This window comes from Eumetopias jubatus, unplaced genomic scaffold, assembly GCF_037043125.1.
Source record: "Eumetopias jubatus isolate StellerSeaLion01/CBP00866 unplaced genomic scaffold, mEumJub1_p1.0 scaffold_10, whole genome shotgun sequence".
In the NCBI taxonomy this organism is placed as follows: domain Eukaryota; kingdom Metazoa; phylum Chordata; class Mammalia; order Carnivora; family Otariidae; genus Eumetopias; species Eumetopias jubatus.
In genome coordinates, this window is record NW_028274816.1 from 84,572,666 (window position 1) to 84,589,104 (window position 16,439).

Sequence of the window (16,439 nt, forward strand, 5' to 3'; positions counted from 1 at the left end):
TTGATAAAACCATTAAAAAGCTAATTAAAAAAAATGTAATGCACAAGTTTCCTGATCAAGCAGGCAGGGAGCACAATGTTCATATATTTTTAAACATACTTGAGGGTATGTTACTCCATTGTCTGTCTTTCTTGCAAAACAATCAAAACATTGATCATTTTTAAAACATAAAGCAATTTTTAATATATAAAGCACTCTTCAAACATCTATTTCTTTTGAGTCCGTTATTTGGTAAATATGTAACTGCTACACATTAGAGATTAGGTATTTTTCTTCTTTGTGTTTTTTTTCCTTTTTTCTTTTTTTTCTTTATTTTTTTTGTTTGTTTTTTAATAACATCTTCAGTGCTAGGAGTTGGGTTACAAAATACATGAAATGGTGTGGAGCTGCCCCTCGGGAACCCTGGCTTTCCTGAGAGCGCATCCGCATGTGCAAGACAGTGACCACGACGTCTCGTCACCTCGACGAAGGGGGATAATCGACAGCCCACAACGATGGCCGGAGGGAAGCGACGACACTGTTCAATCCCAGAGCTCTGAAGTAGCGTATCTGCATTCTGAAAATAGGTTTCTTTACCACGGAAGTCTCTTTTTTTTTTCTTTTTTTTTAATTCCTTTTTAAAATTTTTTTTTATTTTAAAGTCTGAAGGAGAAAAAAAGGTCTGTAAACAGGTGGGAGCCCTGAGCACGGGCCCCTCCAAAAGCGGTCACCACCCACGTCCAAGTGCTTGTCTCTGTTCCTCCTGCGGAGCCGTCCGCTCTCCGCGAGGATCTATGGCCACAGTTCTGCAACAGTTGTCTTCTCTCTCACTTTCTATTCCACATGGAAACACGGTGCAATACTCTGGTAATATTTTCTTGCATTAGTCCACAATAAAAAGCTGCTAAAGGTAGGTATACATATTATTTCTCCAGAGATATACACTGTAATTTTTAAACGCAATAACAGAGTCCTTGAGTAAACATTTACACATGAATTGTCACCGGCCCTGTCCCATGAATTCTCTTTCATGTATAGGATTAGCAAAAGGAAGGGCAGGGACACTCAGTGCAAAGTTAGAAGCTAATAATAGTAACAAACATTTGACCAATGCGCCAAAAAAAAGCATATACTGAATAAAAGGGAAAACCCACAGTTAAATCCCTCACACACGGAACACACAAACACAGAAAGTACGCACACGCGTACACACACACTTCTGTTTCCACACACACACACACACACACACACACACACACACACACACACACATAGGCTGTGAACTCAGAAATGTTTTCTAGAGCCTGTTTCTGCGCACTGATGTCAGCCTGGAAGTGTAGAATTCGACGCGGCAAGTGTTCACATTTCCTTATTGGCCTGCTGGATTCAAGTATTTGCATGTTTGATATGTCTTTTTTTTTTTTTTTAACTTTTAAAAAATATTTTTTGGGATAAAAAAAATGGCATGAAAAAGTAATGAAACAAGGGTAATGTGCATAGGCGGACCCGTGGGAGCAGAGAGCAGGCCGCAGGTCGCTGCCTCTGCACAGCTCATCGGTCCCGGCCACCAGGCCCGCCGCGTGGAGCCCGCACTCTGCGCCCAGTGATGGACACCAGCTCCCCCTGATTACGGGGTCCGCCTCTGGTAATGTGCATAATCATCACAGGCTCGTTTTAAATAGGCTTTCTCGTCTCCCTCCCTCCCTCCCCCCTTGATAAAATAACCCTTTCCAGCCCACAATCTGAAAAGTGCCCTTCATGATAGAACTATTCTAAGCAGCTTTTATACTTAAAAAATCAAAACAACACACCATACAAACATAAGACAACACAAAATAAAAAGCTATGAGGAACATCCTGTCATTAGCATGTGACACTGACCAAGCGCAGCCCGCACTGTCTCGTGAACAGTTCACAAGGACTGCGGCCAGGGTTCGTCTTCAGTACTGGACAGAGGTACTCAAAGGGCTGCCGGGCTGCTCAGGTCAAGCGGGGTCCTCAGCGCCGCCCGGACTGGAAAGGGTCAGCCTTTTCTTCCTAGTGCTGATGATTGTGGCGCCCATGGGGTCCTCTCGGTCCTAGATGGATTCCCCACTGAGAAGGTCGCCGGGAAGCAGCGTGTTCAGTGGGGTGGGGCTTCCGATCACCCTGCCATCGTCACTGCTAGGTGGGCCCCACAGGCTGCTCGAGTACTGGGGGACCCCGCCCCACAGCAGGTCACTGCTCCCTTTGCCGGCCAGACACGGGGCACTCCAGTGGCCAGTGTCGCTCCGCACCAGGCCGTGGGAGCTGCCCGAGGCGCCCAGCCGCGTCTGGCCAGTCCCGGTGCTGGACTGCCAGCCAGAGGTGGGCGGTAGCGCTTGGCCTTGGGCTAAGAAACGGTTCACCTCTTCTTCGCCCGCAAACTCAGCCAAGATGGTAGTGTTTCCCAGAACACACCTAAAAGAGCAGGACGGCAACAAAATTAAGAGCTGGTTTTTTTGAAAGATAAAAAATTTCACAGAGCTTCAGCTAGACTAAGAAGGAAACAGAAGACTCAAATAAATAAGATCAGAACTGAAAGAGGAGACATGACACCCTATACCACAGAAATACAGAGCATCCTGAGAAACTTCTAGGAATGATTCTATACCTGCAAATTGGACAACCTAGAAGAAATGGACAAATCCCTAGAAACAGATGACCTACCAAGACTGAATCATGAAAAAACAGATAATCTAAACAGACCAGTAACGAGTAAGGAGACTGAATCAGTGACCAAAAACCTACCAGCACAGAAAAGCCCAGGACCACATGGTTTCACTGGTGAATTCTACCAAACATTTAAAAGAGAATTAACACCAATCCTTCTCAAACTCTTCAAAACACTGAAGGGGAGGAAACACTCCTGAACTCATTTTATGAGGCCCATGTTATCCTGATACCAAAGCCAGATCAGGACACAAGACAACTATAGACCAATATCCCTGATGAACACAGACGTAAACAGTGTCAACAAAATATTAAGCAAACTGAACACATGAAAAGGACTGTACATTCACGATTAAGTGGGATTTATTCCTGAGATGCAAGACTGTTGAACAACATATGCAAATCACAAAGTGTGACACATCACACTGATGGGAGTGAAAGATCCAAGTCCTCTTGTCTCAGTAGATGCAGAAAGAGCACGTGACAAAACACAACGGCCTTTCATGATAAAGACCCTCCACAGATGGGACAGAAGGAACATGTCTCCGTGACAGAGAGGCCGTCTATATATGACACACACACAGCTAACATCATACTCGACAGGGAGAGGTTGAAAGCGTTTTCTCTAAGGTCAGGAACAAGACAAGGATGCCTGCTCTTGCCATCTTTATTCCACACAGCACCAGAAGTCTTAGCCAGAGCGATCAGGCAAGACAAAGAAATGCAAGGCATCCAAATGGGAAAGAAGAAGTAAAATGATCACTATTTGCAAATGGTGTGATCTTATATAGATAAAATCTTAAAGACTTAACCAAAAACATTGCTGGAAGTGATCAATGAGTTCAGTAAAGTTGCAGGATATACAACGCACATAATGAAAAACAGCTGCATTTCTATGTACTAACAATGAAATATTTGAAGAAGAAAAAAAGAAAAACATCTCATTCATGACAGCATTAAAAAACAAGAAAATACTTAGGGATAGATCTGACCAAGCAAGTGAAAACTTTGTGCAATGAAAACTAAACGACTTTAATGAAAGAAACCAAAGAAGATAAATGCAAGGCTATCCAGACAACTCAAAGCCATCTATAGGTTCCACGTAATCTCTATAAAAATTCCAATGGCCTTCTTCACAGAAATTTATATGGAACCACAAAAGACTCCAAATAGCCCTAGCAATTCTGATAAAGAACAAAGCTGGAGGCATCACACTTGCTGATTTCAAACTATAATACAAAGCCATAGTATTCAAAACAGTACAGTTCTGGCGAAAAACCCCTGACATAGACCAGTGGAACAGAATAGAGAGCCCAGAAATAGATCCCCATGTAAACAACTGATTTATATTTGACAAGGGCACCAAGAGCACTCAATGGGGAAAGGACAGTCTCTTTAACAAATGTGCTGGAAAAGCTGGAGAAACATGTGCAGAACAGTAACATGTGGATGCCTGTCTCCCACCACTCACAAAAGTTAACTTGAAATGGATTAAAGACATAAACATAAGATCTGGAACCATAAAACTCCTGAAAGAAAACAGGGAAAAAGTTACTTGACATTGGTCTTGGCAATGATTTTTTTGATGGGACACCAAAAGCACATGGCCGCCTGTCTGGCTCAGTTAGAAGAGCGTGCAACTCTTGATCTCAGGGTTGTGAGCTGGAATCCCTGCGTTGTGTGTAGAGATTACTTAAATAAAGAAAACTTAAAATAAAAAAGCACAAGCAATAAAAGAAAAAAAATCAATAAGTAGAACTACATCAAACTAAAAATCTGCACAGCAAAGGAAACTATCAATACAATGAAAGACAACCAACCTATGGAATGGAGAAAAATATTCACAGAGCATTTATTTCATAAGGGGTTAATATTCAGAATATATAGAGAGTCATGTAACTCAATAACAACAACAAAAAAGGCCCAAACAACCTGATTAAAAGATGAGGAGAGGAACTAAACAGACATTTTTCCAAAGAAGACATACAGATGGCCAACAGGTATATGGAAGATGCTCAACATCACCCATCATCAGGGAAATACAAATCAAAACCCAATGAGATCTCACCTCACCCGTTAGAATGGCTAGAATCAAAAAGACAAAATATAACAAGTGTTGGGTGGATGTAGAGAAGAGAACCCTTGCTCACTGCTGGTGGGAATGGGAGTTAGTTCAGCCACTCTGGAGGTTCCTCAGAGAATTAAAAATAGAACCACCGTGGGATCCAGCAATCCCACTGGTCCAGTGCCGTCGCTGAGTACATCCACAGACCCATCTTAGCAAGAGTGTCCTGCAGCCAGTGTGGGGAGGTGGCTGGAAGACGGGTCATGTGCCGGGGGCCACCTGGTGGGGAGGGCATCTTCCTTCCGGCTGTGCTTTACGTGCATGCTCTGAGGGGGCCTGTCCCTAGTGGGGGGCATGGCCATGACAACTTCACAGCAGAAGAAACAGACGTGTCACGAGACACCTGCTTTGGCTTGAATCGTGGCCCTCCAAATCCCCACATGGAAGCTCCAGCCCCCCAGCACCCCGGCTGTGCCCGTTTTTGGAGACGGGTCTTTAAGGAGGTCATGAAAATAAAATGAGGTCATTAATGAACCCTAATCCACTTTGACCTGTGTCCTTCTGAGAAGGGGAAGTTAGGACACACGCACACTCAGACTTGAGAGGCGACCATGTGAGGACACAGGGAGAGGACAGTGCCTGCAGGCCAAGGACAGGAGCCCTGGAAGGAACCGACCCGGCCGACACCTTGGTGCTCCCACAGCACCCCGAACCCAGCGCTGCCAGGGCTATAGCCAGGGGGGCAGCCGATCGGCGGCCAGGAGACGTACATGTGCAGGGACTTCTGGGCCTTGGCGGCTTCCTCCTTGGAGCTGTAGCGGACCACGGCGTTGCCTTGAGTCAGGTTCAGGTGGAATGTGATGAGAGGCCCATGCTGCAAACACAGCGTCCGCAGGGTAGAGCCGTCGATCTGATTGAGGAAGCAAAGGGGGTGGTAACGAACTTCCTGGGACTTCTTCCACAACATTCTTCAAAGAAAATGTCTATGACCCGGGTGTACTGACCACTGGGAAAAGGTCTGTCTTTAAAAAAGGGCTTAGCATCTATGACTTTATGATTTTAACCTTTTATGCCTTGTCATTTACCATGTACTTTTTTTTATTTTTAAAGATTTATTTGACAGAGAGAGACACGGTGAGAGAGGGAACACAAGCAGGGGGAGTGGGAGAGGGAGAAGCAGGCTTCCCACGGAGCAGGGAGCCCGATGCAGGGGCTCGATCCCAGGACCCTGGGATCATGACCTGAGCCGAAGGCAGACGCTCAACCACTGAGCCACCCAGGCGCCCCTACCATGTACTTTTTAATCCTGGCTGTTTCACTTATATTTCGTGAATTCTGTCAATCAGGAGAAAGAAAAGACCCCATTTTGGTTGTGGCCTCCTGCCCACCCAGCTGGGGCCCATGGTTCCTGGCAGCCCTATAGCCCCTGACCCTGGGAAAGGGGACCACAGGACAAATTACTCTTGAGTGGGTATAATTTAAAGGCAAGCAACTCTGTTTAAAAGCCTCAAGAGAGTAAAAAGTGAACAATTCCCCAGGAATGTGGGCATGTCTGCCTGTGGCTGCCCCCGCTATCTGGGCCCCTGAGCGAGGCCCCCAGCAGAGGCCGGCATGCACTGGGGGTGGCGGGAACCACTCTTGGTCAAGGACAGCGCCGGCCCGCTCGGTGACCCCCACGGCAGGCGCCTGTACCTGGGGCGTGAGGTTGCGGAGAACGAGCCAGCTGCTTGTCCGTCCTGAGGTGTCAGTGCTCCACGCGGAACCTGCACGAGCCGGGGGAAAGCCCCATCAGCACGGCCCCCGGCGGCTTCCTGCCCACACACGCGGCAGCACAGAGTGCCACTGCATGCTCTAAGCTTTCTCAACCTTTGAAAACCCACGTTCTCTTTTTGGTTTGCTGAACGCAGCCCCACAATTCCTGCAGACCCCCCCCTGGGCGGAGGACGGCAGAAGCTCCCATCTCCTCTGCCCCCACGCCCCTGAGAATCGATGCTCTAAGATGCTATGTGCTAACACAGCAGACCCACAGGGCTGCCATGACGGGCCCAGAGCAGTTTTCAAACGATTTGTAGCTGGTTGCAGTCTCAGCTTCTTAAACTTCCGGCGCATGTCTTCCTCGGCCGCAGCTTGGCGGGGGCCCTGGTGGCGGCCGGCAGAGCTGCGGCGCCAGGATGCAGGCGCCGATTCACATGGGGGGCTTGGTTTGGGTTCTGGCCCAGAAAGCCCTTTACTCCAGTGAAATGTTGTGGGGAAGCAAATATCAAAGGCTGAAAGCGCCTTCTTGAAGGGCCCAGCGTGGCCCCTCGAAGGGTGCCGTGAGGGCCGAGACCACCTGCCTCAGGGCAGAGGCCGGAAACCATGGCAGCCGGAGCACTGGGCCCACACACTGCCCAGAGTCCAGGGCCCCTTGACCCCTCCTAGGCTCTCCTGGGTTCTAGGGGTGGGGGGAGCAGTTCTTACAGAAGAGCTAGAAGACAAGATGACAGGCACATTTATTCCCTAAAGGGCAAGCAGAGCAGGCCCCGAGCCCCTGCACTCCCCAACCTGCCCCACTTGTACACCAAGAGGGCGGATGCGTACCCGAGGAGTAAGAGCTGGTCCAGCCGAGGGGGCTGGCTCCCCAGGTGGAGGAAGGCTTGGGATTGGTTAACCCTGGAGGTGGTCTTGTGGGTGCAGTAGTGTTTCTGGGCACCTTCCACAGTTCATGAGACAGAGAGGCTTGCGTGTGGGAGGCAGGGCCAGAGGACCACGTCGATTTAATGTCTGACAGTTTACCTAGAAGGCAGGGAGAGCACAGGCATTCTTGAGACAGAGAAGAAAAGTCATTGCAGTGTTTGGGGAAGTGTTCAAAGTGCTCTCCGGCACCAGCAGACTGTGGGATAAGAAAGAAACACCAAGTAAAGCACCCCTACACGAGGGTAAGTGCTCTCTCAAATTCTGGCCCAGAGACCACCTGCCTGTGCCCAGTGCCCAGTGGAGGCCTGACCGGGACTTCTTTTTTTTAAAGATTTTATTTATTTGACAGAGAGAGCACAAGCAGAGGGAGAGAGAGGGAGAAGCAGCTTCCCGGCTGAGCAAGGAGCCCGATGTGGGACTCAATCCCAGGACCCTGGGATCATGACCTGGGCCGAAGGCAGCCGCTTAACCGACTGAGCCACCCAGGCGTTCCCTGACCGGGACTTCTGATGCTGAATTCGCTGACTGTGCCAGATCCAAGTCTGCCACCGAGAAAACAGCATTTCCGTAGTTTGAGGTTAAAACTATCCAGATATTCTGTTGGGACAAGCTTATAATGGAACACATTAATCGAGGTCAAAAGCCTAACGTGTGTACATCCTTTCCACTATTTCTTTAGCTATCAGTCCCTTTTCAAGGCAGCGCCCCCTGACAACCTGCAGCTTTGAGATGAGCCCGCCAGGCTGCATGACAGAGATGGACATGTGTGGCCCAGCTGCCGGGGGCTGACTGTTCAGCGTCTCAGTTCCTCCATTGTGGGGAGTGTTTGAAGGCTCGCTGGGAGGAGAAAACCAAACTGCTAACAACTCCGAACCTCAGCTTCTCGTGCGCCCAGGGCTTGGTTGGGAGGTGCACACACCTGGACGTCTGCCAGGCCTGCCTCACCCGTCCACCACGACCAGGACAGGAAGTGCTAGAGGCAGAGTGGTGGCTGTCGCAGTGTCCCTGGGTAGCACACAGCAACCAGACCCTGTGCAGAGCTCCCCCCTCCACCCCCTAGCCACCAGGACCTCAAACAAACAAACGAACGCTAATCTTAGCAAAGGTGTCATTGATCGGAAAAGCAAAAATGCTATAAAAACTGCCGGAGATACAGGGAAAATGATTTGATTCTGCCCCTTCTCTTTAGCTAAATGACTATGGAGGTAGTAAAGGTCTACATACATCTCCTCTGTAAACGTCAGGAAGAATAAAAATTAGAAGAAGTGAAATAATCCAGAATCTCTCTCTGTTTTCAATAAGATGCTAAACTATATATTGAATCACTGTATTTATACCTGAAACTGCATGGTAACAACACTGGGGTTAAAATAAAATAATAAATTGACTACGGAGTGGGGAAAAAAAAGGGTGCTAAAATATATCAGAACGACTTTCTTCCCTAGGTACTCGTATTAAAGGAATTCCTAGGGCATCTTTACACCAGTTTAAAAGGTCTGGATGCCGAGGTTTGAAGGAATACAGAAAAACACTTGAAGAAGTCTTTAAACAATAAACATTCCTTCTTTAAGATTTCTGTCTACTTACAAACCTGACACGTCTTGTTAGTGTCTGGGCCTGCATCTCTTTATATCCTTAAAGTCTTAAAATTTTCAGGTTCAGATTCCCCTAAAGTTTTTATGACACACAATTCTCAATTCTCCTCTAAGCCTAAACGAAACGTCTAACTTCAAAAACTTCTAACAGTCTAGGGTAACAGGGAAATAACCCAGGCGGGAAACGGCCACATTTTCTGGGACCTATTCTTGTCTCCCCCATCGACTTCCCAGCAGGGGCCGCCTGCATGGTCTGAAGGCCTGTGTCCCCCTCACACCCCCTCATGCCGTAGCCACAGGGGAGGGGAGGGGAGGGGAGGGGAGGGGAGCAGGTCCGTGTGGGCAGCAGGCACGCCCCGTCCTACAGCCACGCGCCCTTCGCGACAGCCCCACAGAGGCCATGTTCCCATTCCCGCTGCACTTGGCAGGGGGGCGAGGTGCCCGGGCCCCCTCTCCGTCACACCACGCGCCCCCCCCCCCCCCCCCCGGCTGCGGGGTGCGCGGGTGGACGTCAGGAGAAGCCAGTGCATACCTGCAATGCTGGGCGCGGGCGCGATGCTGCTGAAGGAGCGAGCGTAGCCGGAGGCACTGAGCGGCCAGGCACTCGAGGAAGGCAGCGCGGCACTCTGGGATGTCGGGGGGGAGGACCCTGCGGAGGCAGACATGGCGCTGGGACGGTGCCACCCGCCGAGGGCAAGGCTCCGCTGGAGGGGCCGGGCTGGCCGGTGGCGGGGAGGGGCTGCCCACACAGGCGTGCCATGGCCAGGGCCACGCCCAGGGTGGGCAGCCGCCCGGATCCCAGGGCCCAGGAGGCAGCGGCAGCCTCTCGGAGGCAGGGCCTCCACGCTCGAGGGAAGAGGATCAGTGGCAGAATGCCGAGAACGCCAGCCGGAGTGTGAACCGATCGCATGGCCTCCCTCCCACGGAGGCTAAAACTCACAGCACAGGGCACTCTCCATCCTTTCACACCTCAAACAATATCCACAAAGTTAAAAACCAAGCTTTTTGTTGTACATTTTACCGCAGAAAGACCAGCACTTCGTTCTGACTCAAAATGTCTCAGGTGTCCACTAGCTCTTGTCCGAGCCTCTCCCTCGTGACACGGGCATGAGGCAGAGCCCCGTGTGGGGCCTGGAGGACTGTACCCCCAACTGCAGTCCCCTCCTGTGAAAACACCTGCTCATGCACCTGGGAGGGAGGCGGGGGCGGGGGGGTGGCCGCCCCTGTACGGCTCCCTGCTGCCTGGCGGCTCTGGGTCACCCTCCCCCAGGCTTCTCTGAGGAGAGCAGGAAGCCGGGGAACGAGAAGGGTGAAGCAGTGCTGGCAGTTCAGGTTAGAGCCAGACAGAATCAGAGCTCCTCCGATTCGGAAAGTCACTCCACTGGTGTGTGGAAGCTGGTGGGGCGGGAACATGACACGTAAAGTAAATACGACAGTCTGCTTGTCATAGTTACTTCCATAAACAGAATCTCACAAGACAATGGAAGCCAGATGCAGGGCCCCACCTGGGCTGGTGCACCGGACAACCTCAGGGGTATCCTTCACAGAGACTATCAGGCAATGGGGTACCTCTCAGACTTGTGCAGTGTGCAACCTGCACAGCTGTCTACAACTGGCCTACTGTGATTGACCTCCTAAGAATGAGGGCACAAGAACTCATGAACATTACAAATGATTTGTAATCTGCAGGTCCACAGTCTAAAAGAAAACCAGTCCTACTGATATCCTAAGCTTATGTCCCAAACTCTCCTCTCTCATTTACCAACAAAATGTCATCAACCCAAGATCCCACGATTACAGACTATTTAATCCTCTTTGGTATTTCTTTTATAATTTCACAATAGAGTGCTTAGATTTTAACAGTGTTCTACTTTTGAAATTTTTAATAGTGGAATTTGTCCCATGAAATTATAGCTTATTTTCCTTTCTGGATGAAATGTTAGTATCAATATGCTATGAAATGGCATGACTGTACTTCACCATCCTAGTTACTGTTCATTCTGTACGGATTAAAGCTATACCAACTGAAGGTTGCTGGAGTGGTGGGGGGTAGGAAGGATGGGGTGGCTGGGTGACAGACGCTGGGGAGGGTTATGTGCTATGGTGAGCGCTGTGAATTGTGTAAGACTGTTGAATCACAGACCGGTACCTCTGAAACAAATAATGCATTATACGTTAAAAAAAAAAAGAAGATAGCAGGAGGGGAAGAATGAAGGGGGGGAAATCGGAGGGGGAGACGAACCATGAGAGACGATGGACTCTGAGAAACAAACTGAGGGTTCTAGAGGGGAGGGGGCGGGGGGTGGGTTAGCCTGGTGATGGGTATTAAAGAGGGCACGTTCTGCGTGGAGCACTGGGTGTTATGCACAAACAGTGAATCATGGAACACTACATCAAAAACTAATGATGTAATGTATGGTGATTAACATAACATAATTAAAAAAAATTCAAAAAAAAAAGTGAATTAGTGAACCCTAATGTAAAAAAAAAAAAAAAAAGCTAACCCTACCGTCCGTATACTGTAAATATGTAAACTTTAATATCAAATCAGAATTTAATGTCAATGGCAGGAAATAAAAAACAAAAATGTAAATTAAAAAGCAACACCTAGGTATAATTGATACTCGACAGAAAAAAGAGAATTGCATTTTGAAAATACGTAAAATAAATAAGCCGATACCAAAAGGTTAACAGCTATTCTCCCTGTTTCTAGGGCACGTTTTCTTAATTTTCTTCTCTACTTTAGATCAAGCTGTTCAATCAAGACGAAGATAGCTGGGGGGCACCTGGCTGGCTCAGTCGATGAAGCGTGTAACTCTTGATCTCGGGGTTGTGGATCCAAGCCCCATGATGGGTACAGAGATGACTTAAAAATTAGAAAAAAACTGGGGCGCCTGGCTGGCTCTGACTGGGGAGCACGTGACTCTCGATCTCCAGGTCGAGTTAAAGCCCCATGTTGGGTGTGGAGCCTACTTCAACACAACAACAACAACGAAAACTATAAGAAAAAATATGATGGCTTTTGTGGCTTGGTCCCTGAGCAAGGTCAGCCAAAGGAGCTGCCTAGAAACTGCTGGCGTGCGGGGAGCAGCACAGCACGCTCTGCAGAGAGGCAGTGGGCAAAGGCCGGCCTCTGCAGCTCAGCTGAGCTGGGGCAGTGACATTATCACGTCCCCGGTTCTACAGAAAGGGAAGTTCTCTATGCTCCCCTTCTCCCAAATAACAAACCACGAGGCCACAGGAGCAGAGGAGCAAGGGCTCTCTAGAGCGTGCAGGAGGGCCCAGGGGAGCTGCCCAAGACAGGCCCCTGACCGCGCCCAGAGGTCACACGACCGCCCAGGCTGGACGGCTGCTTGCCTCTTTACTGTGGAGCTGGAGGCCCCACCTTCCCATCTGGTCCTGACACCAGCGCCTCTGTCACTTCCAGACCCTCTCCTGCCGCCGCCTCAGCCCCTCCGGAGAGGAGGACAGCTGCTGGGCCCCGCCTGCAGAATCCACCTCCTTCTCAGGAACGCCTTCATCACGCCACGGCGCACTCGCGCAAACGTGGAGGTCACCCGCAATGCCCCAGGGGCCACTTGGAGGCCAGGGGACCACTGGAGGACCCACGGGGCACCGGCGGGAAGCTCTGTGCGACACTGAGCAACCTCGACACTTTCCGAGGCCTCTCAATACCCGGGTCAGTGCTGCCCTTTCACACCTGCCCACAAGCCTCAGAATCCACTGATGGATGGTCCTGCCGGGACACAACCCTCCTGCCACCCTCAGGGCAAAGAGCACTGAGGGCGGAGTCTGACTTCTGGCCGGTGCCTCACGCTGTCCCCTGCCCTCTCACACAGGCCCCACTTCCTGTCCTCGGTACCACTGTTCTGTCCCTGATGGCACGGCTGCTCCAGGAAGCGGCTGCATCAAAACACAAGGAATGCACAGCATTGAACGGGATGAGCCATACCTCTGCTGGTTTTCTACCAAACCACAGGAACACCTAGAAGCCCATCACTTTAAAGAACCACTCAAGAACTGCATCTCTCCCCCAGTCTTGCTTTAAGCGGGAAACCTGACTGCACATTCTGGGACTGCCTGAGTGGCCTTACTGGGACGAGCGTCCGCGGCCGCCCTGCTATTCCCTCCCTCTACTGGGACATCGGCGCTGCCACCGTATCAGCGCCGGCCCGTCCAGAGCTGCTCCATCTGCCCCTCTCAGCGTCATGCCTGAGGGCTGCACGGATGCTTCCAACAGCACAGCCAGCTCCTCACCGCCTCCTCCTGGATCCTCAAGTCTGACATAGGGTGTGCCCAAATCTAGCACCCTGAGCTGTGCCAGGAACGGACTTCAGTCTTTTTACCAGACTTCGTGAAGGAAACAGACTGAGATGGAGGAGGAAGGGGTTGATTCACCTGTAGTTTAAATAGATTTTAAGTGGGAACTGACTCACTGGGAAGCTTAATGGTTAACACTGGGATCTTATAACACAGTGATCAGAAATAATGTGTTAATAAATCCAGGAAATCCATTTCCATTTTCACCATCAGCACTACCTCCGGACGGTGAGAAGTGCCCATGGATGTGTCCCGCAGCGCCCCTGCCCTGCGGCCCGCACACCGCCCCGGAGCCCCCGAGCGCACGCGGGGGGCCGTCCGTGTCGGGCAGGTAGCACCCCCTTCCCCTCACCTCCACTCTTGAGGAGGTAGCGGTTGACGTCCTGTATGGTGGTATTGATGGTGGGTCCGGTGGGGACACTTCCAGGAGTGACGTCGGGGTCGTTCTCAGGGTCTATATTCTGAAGTCCTTTCCATGGAACTCCAGGATGGAATTCTGGAAAATGCCAAACAAAATGGAAAACAAAACATGACTATTACAGTATCTTCACATCCCTTCATGATAATTTATGGAAATTCTTACAATCTGCTAGTTAAAATAGGAGACACATCCTAGACTTTCAGTAAATCATCAATCCTCTGGAACAAGCTAGAAGCAGGAATTACAGCTGCCACATTAAGAGAGCATTCAGACGGTGTGGAGTCTAGAAACAGTCTGGCCAGCTGCAATACAGCGTCCCTTCTCATTCCACTCCTCTCACTGAACTAAGGGACTACAGGAAAGCGCTGGGTGCTAACCACTTCCCAAATTCGTGTGACAAACGGATTTCCAATGGAAAAGCCAAAGCTATGGGGTTCATGCTTCCAGGACTCTCAGCTCAGATCCTGGCTTCTCTGGACCGGAATCTCTGTCCTCAGGCTTGGGGCAGCTCTGATCTGCCGCCACATGAAGTGTCGCAAGCTCTTACCTGGGGGCCAGTTGATGCTGGAGCCATTGGAGATTTTATCACTGTCAGACTTGGCACGTGACCAGCTATGGGGAACCGCTACAGGAGGACTGGCTGGTGACTCACTGTTCTGGATTAAATCGTACCGGCCGTAGGAGTCGTCGATGGAGGACTTAGCTGGAGGCCCAATGCTTAGACCTCCAGGGATAGCACCTGTGGGGACAGCAGGAGACCAAGAGCTGAGTGAACAGGGGAGCCCCTGAGCCCTCACTGCTAGGCACCGGGCCCTGCCCCTTTCAGAGGTACATGAACCATCAGACTTGGTTTGTCCTGCACTCTCTAAGGATAAGTAACTATTTTGGTTAGCCCAAACTTTGTGGAAGACCAAAATTCTTTTTATTCTTTAAAGATTTTATTTTTAAGTGATCTCTACCCCCACGTGGGGCTCAAACTCACAACCGTGAGACCCAGAGTCACACACTCAACTGACTGAGCCAGCAAGGCGCCCCAAAACCAAAATTCCTTAAGAATCATTTTAGTTGGTCAAGTTGGAAATCTTGATAAAACACAAACCCATACCATTGAAAGCGGGCCTGTACCTTTCTGGGACCAGCTTATGAGTCTCTGTGCTTAGCGATGGACTCTGTGGTTGCGTGCGTCCTGCCCTCCCTCTGGAAGGACATACTGGGCGTGTGAACGCAGGGCCCTTATCTTCTAGACTAGACTGCCTGGCCAGGGGCGGCCACGCTCTCCTGCCAAGGAAAGTGCCCAAGTAGCCTGTGATGATTCTCTTGTAGAATTAACTGTTAGGAAAAACTGTGTTTTTCCTTTTAGGGTATTTACACCAAGAGAGAATCATACACCTATTACATTTTCTCTGCCATTTATGCTATCAGGAAACTGGGAGCTAAAGTTAATGCTTACTAGTGAGGTCACTGCCTCTGGTTATTAGCACTTTTGCTTCTTCCTTTTTTCAAAACATCTGATTTTCTATTGTGTTTTATCATTTTATTGAAAAAAAATTCTCAGTAAACAACTTTTTTTGTTGAAGAATACAGATATATATAAAAAATATGTAGCTATGACTAATATTCTTTGCTGCTCTGGGGCGTTTTCAACTCCTTCTGGGTTTGTAGCAAAGATCTGGAGGCTGAGGTTTCAGGAAATTTGATTGCGCACTAGCTGGGATCTTACACATTCTGTGATGGAACGGAAGATTCCATTCTAATGGAATTCTCAGACAAGAGATGCAGCGTGAGTAATAAAAGGAGCATGCTCTACAACCGGACAGTCAGCGAGTGGAACAGGAGCGACTGGACCCCAGGCACCCCGGCTTGGACGTACCATGCTTGCTGGGGTTCTGATCGAGGGGAGAAGCAGCACCGGGTAAGTTGTCCATCGGGTTGGGGTGTGTCCACTGAGGGAGGCGTGACTGGGACTGAGATGGGTCCTTCACTGACAAACCACCAGTCATGTCCATGCTGTTGACATTCATGTTTGGGTTCAGTCCAGCTAAAAATACAAATGCTATTAGGATATGCCTGCTCTTCTTCTAAATTTTATTACATCCTAAAGCTCTCCTGGAGAATCAATCCAAGTCTTAACTCATGGCCACATACTTAACTCTTTTAATGCTGGTAGAAAGAAAAGCTTTTTGTCTTTTTAACAACACATATTTCCAGGAATATTATTCCCAAATTAAGCTGAAATGGTCATGAATATTCTCTGGTTAAGTAAGACCAATGATTCTCTTCATTTCACTTGTTCCAGAGCTAAACACAGTCCTGGTGCTCCTCAGAACCCACAGAAAGGCAGGGCAAGTCCAGACAATGAGGAAAATCTTTTCTGATCTTAGGATATCTTAGGGAAACTCAGCAGATCAGGACAACTCCCTCAGAGTTCTAGACAGTGTTCTGAAGTACCAGAACAGGCTGGTAGGGATAATTCCATTCCACCTTTACTGAACTTACTTTACAAAAGTGTGCTCTTCAGGAGTTTATAAATATCAGACCCCTTTTAAGGACTTGACCTATTGAGAGCGTGGCAGGGCTGCCATCTGCCATCTGCCCCCGGCTGGAACAGCGTGCCAATCCTGGGTTTCTTTCTTACAGCTAAAGGCACGTGCTGCCGTTATGTGGCAACACCGTGTCAGGTTACTAAAGAGGG

At 49.4% G+C, this 16,439-nt stretch overlaps 1 protein-coding gene across 2 annotated transcripts in view; it reads right to left on the bottom strand.

Annotated features, from left to right (window-relative positions):
• Positions 1-1,694: 1,694 nt before the first annotated feature.
• Positions 1,695-16,439, bottom strand: part of TNRC6C (trinucleotide repeat containing adaptor 6C) — a 149,279-nt gene continuing 134,534 nt past the window's right edge. For both annotated transcript variants that reach the window (XM_088028121.1, XM_088028120.1), the window contains exons 16-23: positions 15,618-15,785; positions 14,295-14,486; positions 13,679-13,822; positions 9,539-9,655; positions 7,316-7,510; positions 6,428-6,498; positions 5,506-5,645; positions 1,695-2,418 (exon numbers count right to left, since the gene is read on the bottom strand). In XM_088028121.1, the coding sequence (XP_087884247.1) occupies positions 2,058-2,418; positions 5,506-5,645; positions 6,428-6,498; positions 7,316-7,510; positions 9,539-9,655; positions 13,679-13,822; positions 14,295-14,486; positions 15,618-15,785 (1,388 nt within the window). In that variant the 3' untranslated portion in view covers positions 1,695-2,057. The remainder of the gene's footprint in view (positions 2,419-5,505; positions 5,646-6,427; positions 6,499-7,315; positions 7,511-9,538; positions 9,656-13,678; positions 13,823-14,294; positions 14,487-15,617; positions 15,786-16,439) is intronic.